The sequence below is a fragment of the Crinia signifera genome, chromosome 7 (genome assembly GCF_055691185.1).
Source record: "Crinia signifera chromosome 7, ASM5569118v1, whole genome shotgun sequence".
NCBI lineage: Eukaryota > Metazoa > Chordata > Amphibia > Anura > Myobatrachidae > Crinia > Crinia signifera.
In genome coordinates, this window is record NC_139223.1 from 178,302,349 (window position 1) to 178,323,474 (window position 21,126).

Below are 21,126 nucleotides of genomic sequence, written 5' to 3' on the forward strand. Positions count from 1 at the left end.
ACATGCCACTATATTGCATGCGATGCACTACGATGGAAATCGGGGGTGTGCAAGGTGTGCAAAATGGAACAGCATGCAAATTGGCCGGAAAAAGTGAAAAATCGGTCGAAAATCGGCCAAAAATTTTCGGCCGATTTCGTGGGCGCCGTGATAATACACAAGTACCAAAAAAAAAAAACATTTTGCAGCATTTTAAAATATACCTAATAAAAGTTTGAAATTTTTATTACTTTAGGTGCACCCATATAAACAGGACATTCCTGTTTTCCTTTTTTCTTTATTGTTTTATTACTTTGAACTTTTATTACAGTATTATTAGGAAAATGAATGCAGCGAATATATGATAGTGATCTGTGCGGTGTTTCACATGAAAGAAGGAGTTTGCGTTTGCAAACCGACCTGAATGAACCAGCCTGTTGTATTATGTGGGAGGGTCTGCTGTCAGTTTAGCAAAGTAAGGCGTAAATTTACGAAGATGGGAGTTCTATTGAAGATGTGATGTTGCCCATAGTGACCAATCAGGTTCTATCTACATCTTCTAGAATATGCCAAATAGAATCTGATTGGTTGTTATGGGCAACATCCATTCTTCAATAAAACTCTCATCGTAGTAAATGTACCCATAAGTATGTATCCTTAAAACTAAGAAAAACAAATTTAAAAAAATCATTGGTAGCACGCCAATGTTCTAAGGGGGTTAGAACTATCCGCCATTGCCCCCTCCCCCTCCCCCCAGCCGCAGCCTTAGGTGCGTGCTCCCAGTGAACAGTCTTCTTGCCATGGCCGCACGTACCCGGCGTATGCACGTGCACAGAAATGCAGCTGCGCATACGCAAAACATCAGTCGCCGTGCGAACGGACCAGAATAAACCGCCCCAAAAATCATGACCAGATTATAACAAATACCACTAAATATATCCTCACATTTGATTAATACGGTAATTGTTTTTGCCGAGGTCCAAATTTTTTATTTTTTTCTGCTTTGCTCCCAAATGAATTGTCACCAATATCAGCAATAACACAAATACTAAAGTGATATTTAATATAACAAAATGTTAGCAGTCACGGAAAAGCATTTACAGGTGAATAATATGGTGAAAGAAGAAATACTGTAGTAGATAGATATGGGGGGTGCTCTCTGGAGGCGCATAATACAGTATAACCCATTCAACTGATTGAAATATTGCTTAAAACTAGAGATGTGTAGGCTCTGATTTACTCTGATTTCAAAGCAGGATCTTATTGGCTATACCCAAATCACATGACAGTTGTTGACAGTTGATAGCCAATAAGTTCCTGCTTTGAAATCAGAGTAAACCAGAGCCTGCATCTCTACTTAAAACTTAACCTTTATTTCCAGTATACTAAAAATATTTTTTTGTGTTGTACACTTTAAATGTGCAAAAAAAAAAAAAGATAAGAAATAACGATTAAGGGTCCCAGGTCACGAATGTCGGTACGCCCCGATAGCCACGACCCTGGACCTTTTGTGTTTTGCTTGACCGCATATCGGCAGGCTTCAATGTCCCGCCTGCCGATCATCCAAAAGAGGACGTGTCTGCATAAACGCCCATGGCTTGTTGAGATACGGCTGTGATTGTGACAATCCAAGGGTTGTCCTTGACAAAATGGGCATGACAGCTTTTAAAGTCAGGTCAGTTCTGTCAATCGGCCTCTTCAATGCTGTTGGGTGAGACAGCATAGAATAGGTGCGCGCCGCTATTTTCCCCATTGACAATATCGGCAGGGATTGAATATCCCCCAAAACCTCTGATTCAGGCCCGTATTCAATCGGGTCGTAAGTTTTTGGGTGGATTTGATTTGCCTGTATTCAATCCCAGAGCTGATTTTTTTGCCTGGGTGAAAAATCCAGCATTGGTGAAAAACGAGTGTATCAGCGAAATTGCCATGAACTCACGTGGTTTCGGCAAACTCGTGTCTGTTTTCGCCTGTTTTTGCAGCCGTTTTCACCCATGCCGATTCAAAAAAAGTCACCTCGGCCAAGACTGAATAATGGCCCTCAATGTGTTTGTGTGCATTGTGCTTCTTTGTGATGCTGTTAAAGACCGCTGATTCCCCTCCCAGAGTCCTTGCCCCCCCCTTTTATTTTTTATGCTGTTATTATTTCATGTGGGGTCCCTGTTGAGGGATATCAGGCTATTTCAGAAATATATATATGAGAAAATAAAAATAGGACTAAATAAATGAATCCTATAAATATACAAAAAAAAGTCCTATGAGAGCAGAAAAGCCATCGTCCCGTAATAATGTGTTTAGAAAATGATCAAAATATGTTTTATGAACGTTAGCCAAGATACATCAAAGAACCTCCGTCTAAAGGCCGAGTATAGCCGGAAGAAGCATAAACACCGGTCAGTAAATTTACTGACGTTGCTAACATTGCCAGTTGAAAGATCATTAATTAGCCGTTGTACTGTGCTGGAAAAAAAAATAGATATTTAACAAATGGAAGAATCTAGATGACCGAGATAAATATGGCAACTTAATTGCTACATTAATAATCTTCATAAAAGTCGTTTTTTTTGTCTTGTGCAGCTACAGAAATGGGAACGTCATCGCTTTTGTGCTCAGTATAGAGTACGTCTACTTAATATCTGCCTGTCAATGAGTAATTAGCAGAATTTATGTAATTACAGTAGCTGATAGGAGATGCACCAACCTTGAAGGTCAGCTGTATCCAGCAGCAGTGAAGCAATGTAATGTTTGTACTTTTGTGACTAGTCTATTACAGAGGAATAACTGTCAGATTTATGATGAAGGGATACTAACCTGTGTATAGCTAATAAAGGGATGTAATTAGCCCACTGGTATAAGTAGTGCTCAGGGTGAAAATGTGGCTGCGAGGTAATGATACGGTGGCGGCTCCAAAGGGAGCACAGTTCAAAATTGAAATAGTTGAGCCACACACTGCCATCAACTGCCATTCCAAACAGACTCACCTGGCAGTGGGTGTGGCTCCCCTGTTTGAATTTTGAACTGTGCTGCAGCCCAACCTCTGGAACCGCCACTGAAGAAGCAGTTTTCAAGAAGCTGGCCCTACACGGAGCCCCGTATTATCACTGGCAGGAAGCAATAGTTTATAGGTCAGAAGAGACTATCATCGTTAGGAGGAGGTTCATAGATGATTAACATTGCCACCTCTACTTACTGTAATTCCACAAAAGCTACAGATGGTTTGGCAAATGTTGTCAGGATTTGGCTAAATATAAATCCACACGTAAGATGCCCAGGCATATTAATGGCCTTCTTCTTATCATGGCCAAGACCTGCTTCCTCTGCTGCCTGGCTTACACAAACAGCATCCTCTTCCTCAACATTCTCACTAGCACCAGCATCAGCAACACAAATGTCCTCCTCCTCCACTTGTAATTCCGCAGTGGCATCCTCAATTTCTATGTCATCGGTTGGACTTCTGCCGCTCATCCCCACAATTGCAGAGGGAGCAGAAATGGTGGAATGAGGGTTCTCGGAGAGAACAGTATCAGAAAGGTCAGGCTGACACGGGATTTGTGACATTTCTGTTTCTGAACGCACAGTATGTTCTGCTGCCTTAGTGTTTTACGTTTTTTTACACCTCTCCTAGACTTGCATCATGAAGAAGATGTCTCATTGACATCACTGAGAAATAAGGGGTTGATCCTTACTTGCCACTATGTGTGGTGAATCTCCTTCATTTAGATGTCCGGACTTAGAGCCGCTTTACTCTTGAACATTGGCTTTAGTAGATAACGTTGCTCGACTAGCATTGTCATTATGGGGGGTTATTCGGGTTCATTCACTCTGATGCGAATTCGCGTCCTTGCGAGTGAACCAGATCCCACCTTGCCAGTGTTTGGACCGCTCTGGATTCTTCGGAATCTGGAGCGCTCAACTCTAAAGTAACAAGGACTCTCATTGCATACATGTACTCAACTCCTACATATGCACTAAGCATTGAACCATAGGGTTGTCATGGAAGCATATTTTACCTATTCTCCTTGATTGTCTAGAAGACTCCTTGCTTTTGGGCCTGGATTCCCGGGGATGTGGTCCGGTCTCCCCCATTCTGCTAACTTCTCAAGTATAGAACCATAGGCCATCTACGGACTTAATGATGCGTTTTGTAGTGAATCACTTTACTTTAGAATCAACCCCATCTTTCCATGCTGTGAAACAGGGCTCTGTACAGCGGACAGCGGGCAGTGGGGCAATGATACAGTGATGGTGTCATAACACACCTCTCACCTGGTTTCTCTCTCCTAGAGGGGCAGTCTAGATATCGGCAAGTATGCATCTAAGTCATCATAAAAGCTATTAGATAAGTGGTTGGTTTCCATTATAGTAAATCCAAACACAAATGAATATATCAAAGAAAAGAAACTGAGACTTAAATATTTAAGTCCATAGAAGTCGGTCATATAAGACTTAAGGTGGACATACACACGCAGATTTATCTGCAGATCTGTCTGGTTGGAACAAAAACATGGTTATGGATGAGAGCAAATGACAGGTGACCATTTGCTTGGAAATGCTGGAAAACTGACAAACTGTCACTCATCCATAACCATGTTTTTGTTCCAACCAGCCAGATCTGAAGATAAATCTTACTAGTGTATGGGCACCTTAAGTCTTGCAGATGAACGTATCCCATAGTACAACGCTTCGTAGTTTACATCTTGTCACTCAGCGGCTGTTACTGATGAACGGTTATTTATGGGAACTGCAAGACAATAACCTCCAGTTAAAGGCTGGAAACCTGGTACTTTAACCGTATTAGTTGAAGGAGTTCCCATAGTCTCGAAGGTCTTGCTTGTTGGAGACGGTGCTGGAAGACGGGGAGAGGAGTTTAGTATGGGGCTGTAAATCTGTGGCTGTTATGGGTTTAGGTAATGACCTCTCATTGCCTGCCTGGGAGATCGGTATAACCCAGTCCTGACATAAAATGTTTAAAGGGCAGTATGCAGGGACCATTCCAGCATTGATTGCAACCTCTCCCAGGAGGATTTGGTCTTAGGCTTCTTGATGTAATTACAGCAGATTTTTTATAGCCGCTCCCTATTGATCCCACAGAAAGGAGCTGTGCTTTGTGCCGTGTAAACTGAGCGCTGTGACACTGGGAGAAGGGAAGCCGTGTGCGTTGCATGGCTGGGTCGCTCCTCTGCTATAGATATACTGTATTGCTATATACAACTCAGGAAGAATGAGGTGTTCCGCACATGGAAAGTGCAATGGTATAATGGTTAGCATTGTGGCCTCACAGCACCAAGGTCAAAGGTTCAATTCCCACCATGGCCCTAACTGTGAGGTGGAGTTTGTATATTCTCCCCATGCTTGGGTGGGTTTCCTCTGTGTACTCCGGTTTCCTACCGCATTCCAAATACATACTGGTACAGTAGTTTTACCTTTATCTCACTCTATGCTTTGATGAACTCCCTAAAGCAGGCATGTCCAAACTATGACCCTTCAGCTGTTGTGAAACTACAAGTCCCATCATGCATTGCCACAGTTTTGCTGTTAGGGAATGCTAAAACTTTGGCAAGGCATGCTGGGATGTGTAGTTTCACAACAGCTGGAGGGTCACAGTTTGGACATGCCTGCCCTAAAGGATTGAATGAATGAAAGAGGTGGTTCTCAAGCGGGAGATAGTTTGTTTTGGCACCTTTTCATTATATTTGCCGGACTCTCCACAAACTTTTAGCATGCCTGCCGTATTGTGCCTATTACAGCGGGACAGTGCAGCTAATTGGACACCGCCCCGCTGTCTCACCAGCGTATACCTCCCAACTGTCCCGATTCTCAAAGGACAGTCACAATTTTTTCTGACTGTCCCGCGTCCCAGCCGTTGTCAGTCCCCACTGTCAGTGCAGGGAATAATAAAGACAGTGGGGCTGGGGGCATGACCAGCACCGCACAGTGCGCTAACCACTCCCCAGCAGTGACAGAAGCCCGGGGGAGCGGATTCTCACAAGACTACGCCCCCTCCAGCACTGGCCACTTTTTTGGGCTTGTACGCGTTGGGGCTGGTTGGAGTCCTGATGCCCCCAACTGAAATGTTGGGAGGTATGCACCCGCGTGTCGCAGTGTTCAACAGGAAACATGGGCACGCACGCACTCCGGAGAGCCTGTGATCACTGATGCTTTAGGAGGGTTTCTAAATAAGAAATAAAAAACATACAATAGGAGCCTAGTGCATAAATAGGGTATTACTTATTCTTCAGAACAAAAGGAAGCAAATTATGGCATATATGGGACTGCCCCTCACCTCTTCATGGGGGGTAATTCAAGTCTTTTCATCGCCGGCCTCCACTGATGCCAGACGGAGCAATTCAGATGTTGCTCTGTACAGCCACGAACAGCCGCTAGCGCTGACATTACTATAATTTTGTTCCATCATTTTGGTAACTAGTTATTAATATTATATAACAGACATGTTAAGGTGGGTGACACAGGGGCATTACAACTTTGCCAAACAAAGATGATAACTGCTGCAGAAATGCTATTCTCGACGTTCAGGATGTGTGATGTTGGTAGTAACAGAATGGACGACCATCAGCCACATCTAATTGGCGGACGGCACATTGCCGGTAATGTGAAGCTTCCGTGTATGCTCGGAGATAATCCATACTGCTGGAAAAGGACAATCAGACCAAATCACACAGTGGGAGGCAGGAATGTAACTGGAATCGATGAGTTCTGTGCGGGGAAAGAGGACGTTTGTGATTGGCCACATGATATGCACACACACACGTCTCTGACAGAGAAAAGGCTTCGTGTTTACTCCCCGGCTATATCTGGTCACCATGTTGGAGAAAGTCATTTGACAACTTGAATCCGTTTGTATTCGGCCGAACGGGAGAGAGATCATTCGATGGTCGTCTGGACTGAATTTCCTAGCGTACGTTTCCCAATAAATTTAGGGCAGGCGCTGAAGTCATGCTGATATTGTCAGTCCTGGGCCCCAAAATTTGTGATGGCAGCCCGACCCCTGCCATCACAAAAGGGAGTGAATTGGGCCCGCACGAGCGGTCTGAATGACCCTCTGAGTCGGGCAGATTGGCCTGCCGGGAAACCGGGCCAATTCCCGGTGGGCCGGCCTAAATCCAAAATGCGCGCACAGCACCTCCCAGGGCTTTCAAGCGGGCTCCCAGCTCCCGTTCCCCCTCCGCCCGGCCAGCAGAAAGCAGCAGGTGAGCCGTGCCCCCCCCGTGCGCACGCATTACATACCGCCGCCACCGGCACCCCCTGCACATTACTTACAACGCCCCCACCGCCCCCCCCACACACACATTACTTACAATGCCACCACCCCCCCAATCCCCCCCCCTCCCCGCACATTACTTACAATGACGCCACACCACCGCTCCAGGGCCGGATTCATGTCCCAATATGCCCCTGCTCTGAGTTTTGATAAATACCCCCATGGTCCGCATGTCCTTGTGTTATTATTAATGTATCAATTACCATGACACTTTTGGCCAGATGTATCAAGCTTCAAATAGTAATGAAATAGAGAGTGTTAAACAACTAACCAATCAGCTTTTATCTGTCATGTCACAGGCTGGGCTTGAAGTATAACAAGTAGGAGCTGATTGGCTGATTGTTTATCAATCTGCACTTTATCACTATTTGAAACGTGATACATCTCCCCCATAGGGTGCTAAACAAACTAACGCTAATATTAAAGAGCTATGACTAAATCATGCGCAACAGAGGTAAAAATAAATGATTACTTTTTGCTTAATATTAAAGAGGAAATGACAAAATTACATTTAAATTGTATGTTTAGATTGCTGAAAACGTCGTTACTGTAATTAGATGCTGTAATAGAGGAACACAGACCGCCCATGACGCACACCTCCAGCCACAGAGTTAGACCTAGGCACTGGTGCTTTCCCTAACAGTTTGTCACCGAAGAGATTGGCAACTCGTTTCTCAGTAAGCAAAAATAAAGTCATTAAATGTAAATGTATGTTCATAGTGAGTGTGTAGGGAGAATGATACAGCATCGCTGCTTTCTGTGGATTGTTAAGACCTAATTATTAAGTTCAGTCTCAGAAGCCATTGCTACTGTGTAATGATTGGTTTTATGCTATCGATGTTGTACCCAACATCATGTAAGACCGATGTGGGTGGGGGCTGGTCATAAAAATGTGTGTCTTAGTGTAATAGGCAGTGGTTTTACGAATGGCCGCTGATGTCACCAAGTCCGCCCCTATTCCAGCCTAATGCTGCAATTCCTCTGGGTACGGAAAGGGGGCGGGCCTGAATGACGCAAAATGATGCTATTTGCGTCATTTTATACCTCCATTCTCCCTGAAGCGCCACTATTGCTGGCACTAGACTTCGTAGCCATGAAGGGTGCGGGTGTCCGGGAAGGATGTGGGAAACTTGCCCACCTTTCCAGCCAGGCGTTCGGGAGGGCCACCCGATTTTCAGGAGCCTCCCTTTCCTTCCAGGAAGGTAAGTAAATAAGCCTTAGGGGCAAGTGCCTAATACGAGATTAACCACTGCACCTGATGTGTATCATTATACAAAACGTACAAGACTAAAAAGCTGTATTGTATGTGTTAAGTTTTAAGCACTAAATAAGCAGGTGTAGAAATTAGGTTGATATCCCCTTTCTATAATTACCCCCATACACTACACAGGAGAATGTCTAAAAGCAGAACAGGGTGCAGTCAAATATATGCACTCTGCATACAAATAGAAAGATTTCCATGAAAGTGTTTTCTATGCTTCCTCCTTGTCTTTTTTTGTTTTGCGGTTTATACATGCCTCCCACGGTGCATACAAATAACTGTATTCATAAGCATGCACATAACTTTCAGTGATACAATGCATACATTAATACATATGGATAATACATTCTCACCTGCAAAATAAAAAAACAGTGCTCACTATAAAATAGTCAAAGAAATGGAGACTCAGCTGCGCCATCTGCCTGTCACTAAGGTTACTGCAGTTTGTGGTCTTTACACCTGTTGGAGTATTATTCCAATTCCTGGCTATTCTTCCTGGTGCTGTAGCTGCTGTGTGCAAAGTAACCAAGGGCCTTATTTTGGTTCACTCTTTCTGACAAAATCCTTCTTAGATGGACAAAACCATGTGCACTGCAGGTGGGGCAGATGTTACTTGTGCAGAGAGAATTCGATTTGGGTGGGGTTTTACTTCAAAGTGAGATCTATATTGCAGTGTAAAAATAAAGCAGTCAGTATTCACCCTGCACAGAAACAAAATAACTCACCCAAATCTAATTCTCTCTGCACATTTTACATCTGCCCCCCTGCAGTGCACATGGTTCTGTCCATCTAAGAAGGATTTTTTCAGAAAGAGTGAACCAAAATAAGGCCCTAAGAGACACATGGGGGTAATTATAAATGTAGCCTTAGGGGCCTATCTCTTATAGGGATGCGGTCATTTGGTCTACTGCATTATGGTAGAAAGTCATTAGGTCGAATCCATTAGGTCGACATGCTAAAAGGTCGACATGACTCTAGGTCGACATGGGAAAAGGTCGACATGATTCTAGTTCGAAAGGTCATTAGTTCGACAGGTCATTAGTTCGACAAGGTCATTAGTTCGACATTGTCTATGTCGACATTCACAAGGTCGACATGGAGTTTTTCACTGTTTTTTGAGCCAACATGTGCCGACAGGCGGTATTTCATGCCCTACCATCCACTAGGGCGTGGTGGGAGAATAAAATAGTGTGCCGAGCGTAGCGAGGCACCGTGCCCGACGCATAGCGAGCGCAGCGAGCGATGCGAGGGGATGCAGTGCACTTTAAACTGTGTCCATGTCGACTGTGTTGACATTCAGGTAAAAAAACAGTGAAAAACCCCATGTCGACCTTGTGAATGTCGACATAGACAATGTCGAACTAATGACCTTGTCGAACTAATGACCTGTCGAACTAATGACCTTTCGACCTAGAATCATGTCGACCTTTTCCCATGTCGACCTAGAATCATGTCGACCTTTTAGCATGTCGACCTAATGGATTCGACCTAATGACTTTCTACCATAATGCAATAGACCAAATGATCCCAACCCCTCTTATATATTTGGCTACATCTGTCACTCAAAGTGTGTCTGAAGCTGTAACGCTGGGTGTAGCCTCTGGCTCACATGACTGACTCACACGACAGAGAACCAGCCCAGTGAGCCCACAGACAGTGCCAGACACCCTCTGCCTCTCCATGTTACACAGCAAAGACACAGCTACTCACCAGACACTCCAGGTGAGCGCCCCACACCTCCATACCTCCCAACATGACCCTCTCCAGGAGGGACAGAATGCTCTGTTTGTGGACTTCCATCTTAATTTATGATTGTCATCACCTGTTTTAAACAGGGTAATTGATAAGAAAGGTGTTTAAGCACAGGTGATGGTAATCCATAAATTAAGAAGAAAGTCCAGAAACAGAGCAATGTGTCCCTCCCCCCCCATTCACGGCAACCCCACGATTAAATGGCACATGCAAAATACTGACACGGCTATGGTCGACAATGAAAAAGGTTGACATGAGTTTTTGAAGATTTATTTTTCACTTTTTCAATGTTTTCATATTCATTCCCATGTGTCGACATGGACACCAATGAAGTGCCACACTTATGTCAATATTTACATGTGTTGACCTTTCTGTGTTGATTTTTTCTTGTGGCGATTCGCGGCACCCCCCGGCGACCCCCCTCCCATGATTGACAGCACACCCCCCCCAATTCGCGGCGACTCCCGCGATTTGCGGCCCCACCCCGTGACACACCCCCTCCTGCGATTCGTGGCATCCCGCAACCCCCCCTCCCACGATTTGTGCCAACCCCCCAGGCCCTCCCTTCCTCGCGGTACCCCCCACCCCCCGCGACCCCCCCTACCGCGATCCCCCCCCTGTCATTGCGGCAACCCCCCGCCCCTGCGACCCACCCTCCCATGATTCACTGCAACCCCCCACGTCCCCCCCTCCCACGATTCGCGGCACCCACCCACCCCCCCCACGACCCCCCCTCCCGCAATTCACGGCATCCACCCACGACCCCTCCTCCCGTGATTCGCAGACACACCTCACCTCCTCCCCCCCCCCCACCCCCGCTTGCGATTCACGGCAACCCCAGGATTAAATGGCACATGCAAAACACTGACACGGCTATGGTCGACAATGAAAAAGGTTGACATGAGTTTTTGAAGATTTATTTTTCTTTTTTGAATGTTTTCATATTGTAAACATATTGTATATATGTAAAATATTGTATTCTCATGTGTCGACATGGACACCAATGAAGTACCACACTTATGTCAACATTTACATGTGTTGACCTTTCTGTGTTGATTTTTTCTTGTAGCAATTTTTTTACAGTGACAACTATGCGCAAGTCAACCTACACATCATCAACCAATTCTTTGTATAATATATAACACCTGTTCTGTTTTACTGTAGGTGTTTTAAGTCAGATCTTTTACTGCTACTATTACTGTTTATGTAAATGCATTCTGAATGACAGCAACATCCTACCATCCTGCTACAAGAATACATAACCAACTAGGTGATTTATCGCGCCCCGTGCCCCCCCTCCCGCAATTCACGGACCCCCGCGCACCCCCCCCCCCCACGATTCACGCCCCCTCCCACGATTCACGTCACCCCACGCACACCCCCCCTCCCTCAATTCGCAACCCCCCCCCTCCCGCAATTCACGCCCCCTCCCACGCTTTGCGGACCCCCGTCCTCTCCCACGATTCGCGGACACCTGAGCCCCCTCCCTCCCTTGATTCACGGCACCCCCCACGCCCCTCCCACAATTCACAGCACCCCTAAGCCCCTCTTTAGTCCCCCGTATACTCACACACCCCTATCACTACCCAGCTTCCTGCTCTCCTGAACCGTAACTTCCACCACTGGGGAGTCGCTGACGCTGTTTTGGCCACATGCCCCTATCATGCCTCATAGCCCAGCCTCCTGCTCTCATGTACCCTAACTCCCACCCAGTAGGAGGAGACACTGACTCAGGGCCACCATCCTGTACTCCTGTACTGCCACACTGGACCCTCACCCACTGGCAGAAGCTGCACAGTATCTCCCACCCTCCTCTTTAGTCCCCCTTATGTCCACACACCCCTATCACTACCCAGCCTCCTGTTTTCCTGTGTCGTGACCTCCGCCAGTGGGGAGCCGCTGACTCAAAAACACCCTACTATACTATTGCACACACACACACCTAAACAACATGCACACACAGCCCCACACCCACAAATGTCACTGTACCATCCACACTATCAATGTACATCTTACTCTGTAACCGCTTTTTAATTAAACAAAACAATACACCCCCCCTTCCACATCATATGCTCTCTATTTAACACATTTCACCTATAACTCAAGTTGCAATACAGGCATCTTTCATACAATTCTAACCATCTTTCTCATATACAAATGTTCACAAATTAAGGGGGCGCAGCCCCTTACGACGGTGTGAAGAGCGCCCGTAGGGCGCGATGAATCGCCTAGTGTATTAATAATTGTGGATCAGGGACAGCAGCTGCAGGCAGGGCCAGATTAAGGGGGGGGGGTCAGTCCCATGAGACTGCACAAGAGGTCAGAGGCTGAGAGGCTTGTGCTGAGCTCTGATTGGTGGAGCTAATTGCATGCTTCTCAGGCCCATGTAGGACAGCAGCAGCAGTAGCCTCGTCATGGGATGTTTTCAGTCAGAGGCAGCACTGAGCCTGTGAGCCTGTGTCTCCTACATAGTAAGGTACAGAGGGACAAACAGGCTTTTCATATGGTATACCGATATTAACACCCCCCCCCCCCCCTGCAGTTACCCATTGACAAAGTTTATACTGCCTTTACTCTGTGTTTATGTAATATTCTCCTGTGTAGTTTGTGGCCAGTAATGACAAGCGCTTACAGTTCCACTCGCATGTGACCACAGAGGAGAAATCACTCATTGGTCTCTCACCATCAAATTATTTTTTTCCCTGTTCATTTTGAAGAGTAAGCCTGGACTTGGGAGCAGGCGCTGACGTCATATGATGTCATCCATCCGCCCCAAGCAGCCAGGGTAAGTATGCATTCTGTTTTTGTGGGCGCGCCCATGAAACGCTGGGTGGGCCCGTAGGAACACCACCTGCCTGTCGCTCAGACGAGTATCCCGAAAATTCACTGAAGGCACTCGCTGTGAGGGTTTGCACATGTGCATAACTGTGCATTCCCATGCGCAGACCCCCATCGGGGCTGAATTCGGACCTGTGTGAACAGTCCTGAATCGGCCCCATGGAGAGAAGGGGATAGTGCTCTCCGCCATCTCTGCATACGCAGCACAAGCCGAGTGGAGGAGAGAGAGAGGTAAAAGCTGTTTCAGGGCAGACTTGGTTATGTGGGGACATCTGATGGGCATATGAGGGGCATGTCCGGCATGGGGTACATATCATATACCGGCAGTTAGGAACCCGGCAGTCAAAGTGCCTTAATCGAACCCTCCTGGAGAGTACCCCAGGACCCCTCAAAGTTATGCCCCCCTGGATCCTGCGCACAGACGTACACATTTACTTCTCATCCAATCGGATTCGGACACATTTTTGCCGCTTCTTCATTAATCTCCGCTCCAGCTCTCAGGTTTTTTTTTTTGTAAGATGTGAATTTTTTTTCAGTTAGAGTCAATTAGAAAATCATGCAATTATAGGAAAAGTAACCCTTAAAGAGTCTATTAAGTCAGACTTAAATTGCAGCCGAGCAAATGTGATATCTGCATGAATACTAAATGGCCTCATTTATGGCCGGTCCTATTATCAGAGTCTAAATTAATTTATAACAGTGCCACATCTTCCGAAGAGCGGCGTGCCGCAGATCAGATCCAGGGGTGGGGGTAACATAACGTTACAGATGTCCTACGCTGCCAGACTGTAAAAGGCACGGGCAGCATTCATAGCTATTAACGCTTTCACTCCCACGTTACAGATATGGAATCGCAGGGCAGACAGCATGGATGAGCACAAGTAACTGTGGAAACGTGCGTGGATCATCAACAGTAATTAGGGCAGGTTAACCGCTATTGGACGACAGTGAAAACATTCGAGCCGCCACGGGGTCTGGTTTCGGCCTGGTTTAGGTCAACATTGACAAAAGGTTGGCAGAAAAAAACAAACCTCAACATGGGTATGGTCGACACAGAAATAGGCCTACATGAGTTTTTATTTAAAACGCTGTATAAGTGTACCATGCACCTTCGCATGGCTTTTTGGATCGTGAATTAATAACAAGTTGTTTTTTAAAAAAAAAAATATGTCGACCTTTTCCCGCGTCGACCATTTTCACGTCGACATTTTGCTTGTGACGACCTTTTGGCAATGCACACCTAGACCATGTCAGCTTTTTTCAGGTGTCGACCTTTTCAATGTGCATGCCAGTGGATGTGTACGCTGACACATCTGCCGGCATGCGGACGCACAGAGGAGAAATCGTTCGATAGTGGCTCACCATCGAATGAACAGTAGGGTCGGACGCTGACGTCATGTGACAAAGTTGGAGCTGAGCGATCAGATCTGAATCTCCCTCAGTGTGACATTCGCTCACATAATTATTTTTTGAATGTATTTACTAAAGGTGCCCACAGACGCTACAATTGTACTGTGCTATGCGTTTTTGACTGTACAATGGTTCTATACAATTTTTCTTCCAGCTTGCTATGAGATGTGCACTTGGATGCATGTGATGAATCCATGTTTGTAATGTTAAATTTCAGATGTAGTCTAAAAAGTACATGCAGCACGTACTTTTTTAGACATACAATATCGGGCTCCAGGGAACATAAACACCATCCAATAATTGTACATAAGATGCAATTTGTGCTTAAAAAGTACAAAACGCATTCGATAATTGATGCGTCTGTGGGCACCTTAAGAGTGTATTTGTGGGATCCAATCGGTCGACTGGACACATATCCCCCCCCCATAGGCGAATCTAGAATTATGGTAATGGGTGGTCCCAGATCTATACATAATAGCAGGGGGACCTTTGCGCGGCGTAGCCGCGCGCCAAAAAGGGGGCGTGGCCTCATGGGAAAGAGGCGTGGTATCATAAAAAGGGGTGTGGTATTACACTTTAGACCATACACAGTAATGCCCATTACACATTTTAGCAAACTCCGTAATACCCATTACACATAAAGCCACACGCCGTAATGCTAATTACACATAAGGCCACACACCATAATGCCCATTACACATTGTGCCACACATCATGATGCCCATTACATACTATATAACAAACTGTAATGACAATTACATATTTGCCACATAAGTGCTGCTTACCTACGTGCTCATTGCTAGGGGGTTCTTGCTTGATGGCACCATAGTACCCATTACACATGATGCCGCACACCATAGTACCCATTACACATGATACCGCACACCATAGTACCCTTTACACATGATGCCGCCCACCATAGTACCCATTACACATGATGCCGCGCACCATAGTACCCATTACACACATGATGCTGCACACATAATGTCCCTTACACAGGATGCTGCACACATAATTTCCCTTACACAGCACCTTACACATTAAGCCACACATTATGCATAATGCCCCCACATACCACCACTTGTAGCATCCCTTAAGCAATGCCCCCAAGAGTGCCACTTACTGTAAATTTTTATATGAGCCTTCGCTGCTGCTGCAGGGAGAGATGGAGTGCGGTGCAGCTGCTTCTGTGGGGAGAGGAAAAGAGCGCAGTGCAGAGCACGCTCCCACTCCCCTCCTGGTGTCCCCTCTAGCCGAGTGGACATTTGAAATATTGTGCGTGCTGTTGTTGTGCGTGACGTCGGGAGAGCACGCCGGGCGCCGGCACCACATGATTAAAGGGGGGGCGGGCTGAGGTGAAAACGGGGAGAAGAATTGGAGCGGAAGCTGCAGGGGTGACAGTCATTGACAGCTGGGCAGAGAGCAGGGGACTGCCCAGCTGTATTCAGAGCACTGCAGGTCACAGCTGTTTGAAATAATACCCCTTTCACAACAGAAAATGCAGGGATTTACCCGGGAATATGGTCCCTGGATCATGCAGGGGGAGAGACAACCACTCCCCTCTCCCTACCCCCCTTTAACTAACCAGCTATATCTTCGGAACCAACTGACCCATTTACATGAGACCAGTATCATATTGAAGAACTTTTGAGGTGGCTTCGAATGATTTTGGTCCCGTGAAACTGGGCTGTTTGGTTCCAGAGAAATCTGCCCTCAAAGAACATAAACAGTCATGAAATTACATTTAAGAAATAAAAAAAAAAACGGTTTAACCTCAATATCCCTGGAACCATATGGATCCAGCCTGGTATCAGATTGAAGGCCCAGTGGGTTTGACTGAGATCAACCTCAAGCTTCAGTGATGCCGAAGGGGGAACTGGCAGCCGTTGAACTGGGTGGGGGTCAGAATTAGTGGGTCCCATTAGTGGGTCCTATAGGGAAAACGTTCCAGCTTTGCCTGGCAGTATCTCCGGTTCCCAGGGGGCTAGAGACACGGGGCTGGGCTCGTTGGAAAGCTCCATCCCTCAGCTACAAAATGGGCTAATGGGTGGTCCTGTGCACCCCCGGACCACCCTCTAGATTCGCCTATGATCCCCCCATACCCACTTGGAGCCCAGACACCGTTCTTAGTAATTAAAATTAGTAATACAGGGCCTTATTTTGGTTCATTCTTTCTGACAAAATCCTTCTTAGATGGGCAAAACCATGTGCACTGCAGGTGGGGCAGATGTGACTTGTGCAGAGAGAATTAGATTTGGGTGGGGTTTTACTTCAAAGTGAGATCTATATTGCAGTGTAAAAATAAAGCAGTCAGTATTTTCCCTGCACAGAAACAAAATTACTCACCCAAATCTAATTCTCTCTGCACATGTTACATCTGCCCCCCCTGCAGTGCACATGGTTTTGTCCATCTAAGAAGGATTTTGTCAGAAAGAATGAACCAAAATAAGGCCCACAGTTACATACCTCCCAACTGTCCCGCACAGCGTGTATTCAGGGAATTCAGAGGATCTGGGGGCATGGCCAGCAGCTCTCAGAGTGCTGGCCATGCCCCCTACTGCAGGTAAATGGGGTGTGGCCTCATGGGTGTGGCCTATGATAGCAGTACTTATAAATAAAATTATAATATAAATAATAGGAGTACTGCTATCATAGGCCACACCCCCTGCCCACAAGGCCATGCCCATCAGCTCTCAGAGTGCTGGCCATGCCCCCCACTGCAGGGAAATGGGGCGTGGCCTCACGGGAGTACCGCTATCATACACCATACCCCCTGCCCACAAGGCTATGCTCTTCAGCTCTCAGAGTGCTGGCCATGTACCACACTGCAGGGAAAAGGAGTGCGGCCTCACAGGAGTACTTCTATTGTAGGCACACCCCCTGCCCACAAGGCTATGCCCATCAGCTCTCAGAGTGCTGGCTATGCCCCCCCCCCCCCCCACTGCAGTGAAATGGGGCGTGGCCTCACGGGAGTCATAGGCCGTATCCCCTGCCCACGAGACCATGCCCCCTATTTTCAGAGGGGCATGACTGTTCCTCCTCCACTGCCTCCAATGTTGGGAGACATGCAGTCACACACCCTCCAACATCTGAAGGGCAGAAATCGGTACAAAGTTGGAAAGGGGTGTGGTCACAGGTAAAGGGGGAGTGAAGGTTATAAAGAAACAGGAAATGGGAAAACATGGACAATTCCACTGCATGCTGATTCGTGGATGTCTGTAGCTATCCACCAATTAGAGCAATGACAGCCATATACTGTATGGAAGCATGTGGCGAGATTGGGCAGGACCTCAGGAGGGTTCATGTTAAGTTTTTTTTTTTTTATTGTTTCCCATCAGTGGGTGAGTAGGTGGCAGTGCATTTTAAAAAAAGAACCCTGTATATGATTGTGTTGCAAAACAGTTATGTTTATGAGTATAACATAAATTGCGATCAATTAATGTGACCCGTTTCCTCCATCCACCCTCTCACACCTTTCATCTCTTTCAGGTCCCAATTGCTTCGCCGGCACCACCATCATCCCAGCAGGGATAGAAGTCAAAGTGGACGACTGCAACATCTGCCACTGCCACAACGGAGACTGGTGGAAACCGGCGCAGTGCTCCAAGCGAGAGTGCCATGGGAAGCAGGCACTATAGACAGACAGTGCCCAAACCAGACGGGTGAAAGACTGGCTCTACATCCAAACCGGCGGACTAAACAAGCCCTTATATCGGAAAAGATACCAAACCTGGGATACCGGCGAACACACAGGAACACAATCAATTCCATATGTACAAGTCTTGCATTGCGCTGCTATTGCTGGGGGGTGGGGGGGAGCTGGAGACTTGGGCATAGGCAGGAACTTCACCTAGCGAGTTCTGCATCACGAAATGTCTTACTCTGGGGACGGCTTCACTCTCCTGACAAGGTTTAACCAAACAGAACGCTGAGACTTTCTAGTGTGACACTGCGAGGAAGCAAGGGTTCCATCTCATCAATTCCCAACCAGTTCACCTGACAACCTGCTTCTTTAAAATTTTCATTTGATTTTTTTTACAGTCTTTTATTGTCCGCTATGTTTTCATATCCTTGAATTAATTGTGTGTCCTAATGAAATTCACAGAACTGGATCACTTTGCATAGTTACTATTTCGGCTCTATGACAGATGTCCAGGTAAAAGGCCAGTCGCAAAAGAGAACAGATATATTCAGCGCCAATGAAGTACAGAAATGAAAGATAACGCAAAACCCGTCATATTAGGCGATATGTATTCCCTGCAGATAACGGCGTCCATAGACTGGAGGGTGAGGAGCTATATTTTTTGCTTTGTTATCATAGATGACATTTAAGATTGTGTTAGGCGGGCTAATTTCACCCATCTACCATCTGTTGCGGCAACGTAGATTTCTAAGAAACTGCGTATCGGCAGAAGTGGATACACCTCTGTGATTGAACCCTTCAGATATTCACGCATTAAGAGCAAAAGAGACTCTTAAATAAGGTCACCCCTAAAGCGTACAAAAGTCCTGAATCAGAGGGGGACGCAGTAGCGCAGCTGCTGAGTGTTTATACGCAGCAGCTGTGCTCGCTATGCTAATGACGCAGGGAGCGTCTTATGTAAATAGACACTTCCTGACAGCTTCTCTGATTAGGTGCTACGTCCAACATCAGATAACTCTGTAGGATCATCAGCAGAGGGCAGCTCAAGAGCTGCAGCACAATTCAAAATTCAAATAGGGGAGGTGCACCAACTGTCATTCCAGACTGACTCACTGGCAGTGGGTGTGGCTCCCCCATTTGAATTTGAAATGTGCTTCAGCCCCACCTCTGGAGCTTCAAGTGAATATAACTCGTCTTAGTAACCTAAGATTACTAAGGACAGTCTATGTTTCAATGCAGTTGGCCTGGAGCGCGGCACATCATTGGTAGCTGTGGCTACTGGGCTGGGATATGCATAGAACATACAACGGCCCATGGAGATTATAACCCTGGTTCCATGGGTTATAAAACAACAATCAGGTTTAATGCCCTTGACATAACATTACCTTTTATTTAGATCGAAGTAGCGAATTGTTTTTATACAGATGGAGTGCCTCTCGCTTAGCTCCGGGGCTCGCCAATCCACCCCTGCTGGCGCTGCATCTGACTGGGACGCGACATGGTGGGGACCGGCGGGGAGCTCCGTTGTAAGGGGCCGCACGTGGGTCTCCTTCGTGCGAATCCACCGCCAGCCCCTGCCTGAATGACAGGAGCTACATCTGTACCCACTTTCCTTAGAATAGATATAGTCAGGGTCCTCTTAACCGCACTGTAGGCCCCGGGCAAAAAGGTGATTGACAGAAAATAGGCATCTGGCGGTGGTAACCGGACGTTTAGAGGGGGTGCTAAGAAAAGCACAGGCATGTCTAGGAAAATCCTGTGAGTGTCCAGGAAAACGCTAGGTCCGTATGAGCATTTTAGGGGAGGGTGTGTGCGGTCAGCTCCAGGCCAGATATGCCTTTTTTCCATCGCACTGCCCAGTAAGTCCAGGACTACACAGCACCTGCGATGAGTTGTGCCGAGTGTAAAAAGGTCACTGGTGAGCCTGTTACAATGGTTTTGGCCTTATTCACACAGCCGCAAATGAAGGTGTAGCCCTACACCATAATTCGCTCAGCGAGCACATTAATTCTGAAGGCAAGATTTCAGCCAATACTCGGATCGATATTATGAGATTGCAAATACGTTCAAAATAAATCCCTGCTGCAAAAATATTGAAATATGTTTTTAACCCATTACCTTCCCCTGTACGCACTTTACCCGACCATGCGGAGCATATTCACTGTGTTTTTGCAGAATCTGTTTAGATCTCCCGACTAGGACTCTATGTATCCTGATCGGTTCTATTCCTGATGTTGTTAAGCGGAATATTTATTATTGTCATTGATTTGATCTATTTATGTACATTTCTGTGTACCTGTATGTAATTCATTTTGCTTCTGCTCCAGCAAAAAGTCCCATGAGAGTCAAAAGGATTTTAAATGCTCTGTTTCAACGAGAGCGCGCCGGAAGCCACGCGCGGAAAGCAGACTTGTGCAGACGGAGATGTATAGTTTGTGCTCCTACATGACAAATACTTGATGCGTTACAGAAAATATATTATTAAAAAATATTTTGTTAAATATAAAAGTGTGCTAGCCAGCAGTAACCGCTTCCCTCTGATCACTTAATACAGAGTCACATCGCTTCCTTCTATTAGTGAATATGATATTTGGCAACAGGAAAACAGACAGAATTGAAGGAAAAGTCATCTCGCTGAATACAACAACATGCTGTTCAGAAATCCGCACTGTTGATGTAAAGTGATCTGTGTGCAGATCATAGGACTCTGGAGAACTGCAGAAGTGTGGCTTTACTAGCAGCAGTCATACTGAACAATGGCCACAGAGGCACTTCCTGTATACAAAGTGGATGGTACTTATGCAACTTCCCTTATCTGCAGCAGATATACATCTTTTTAAAAGACAACGAGCAAGCTAATTAAATAGTTTTTTTTTTAATATATATCCCCAATTAAAAATATTGTTTTAAAAAAAATTGGTATTACATAGGCCTGGTACAGAAGATCTACAGTATTTAGGTACA

The 21,126-nt window shown here is 46.1% G+C and overlaps 1 protein-coding gene across 3 annotated transcripts in view; it reads left to right on the top strand.

Moving 5' to 3' along the window:
• The window catches only part of VWC2L (von Willebrand factor C domain containing 2 like), a 122,756-nt gene extending 102,022 nt beyond the window's left edge, over positions 1–20,734 (top strand). For 2 of the 3 annotated variants that reach the window (XM_083154493.1, XM_083154491.1), the window contains one exon: positions 18,009–20,734. In XM_083154493.1, the coding sequence (XP_083010619.1) occupies positions 18,009–18,053 (45 nt within the window). In that variant the 3' untranslated portion in view covers positions 18,054–20,734. The remainder of the gene's footprint in view (positions 1–18,008) is intronic. The other variant, XR_014450850.1, reaches the window with a different exon arrangement.
• The last annotated feature ends 392 nt before the right edge of the window (positions 20,735–21,126 follow it).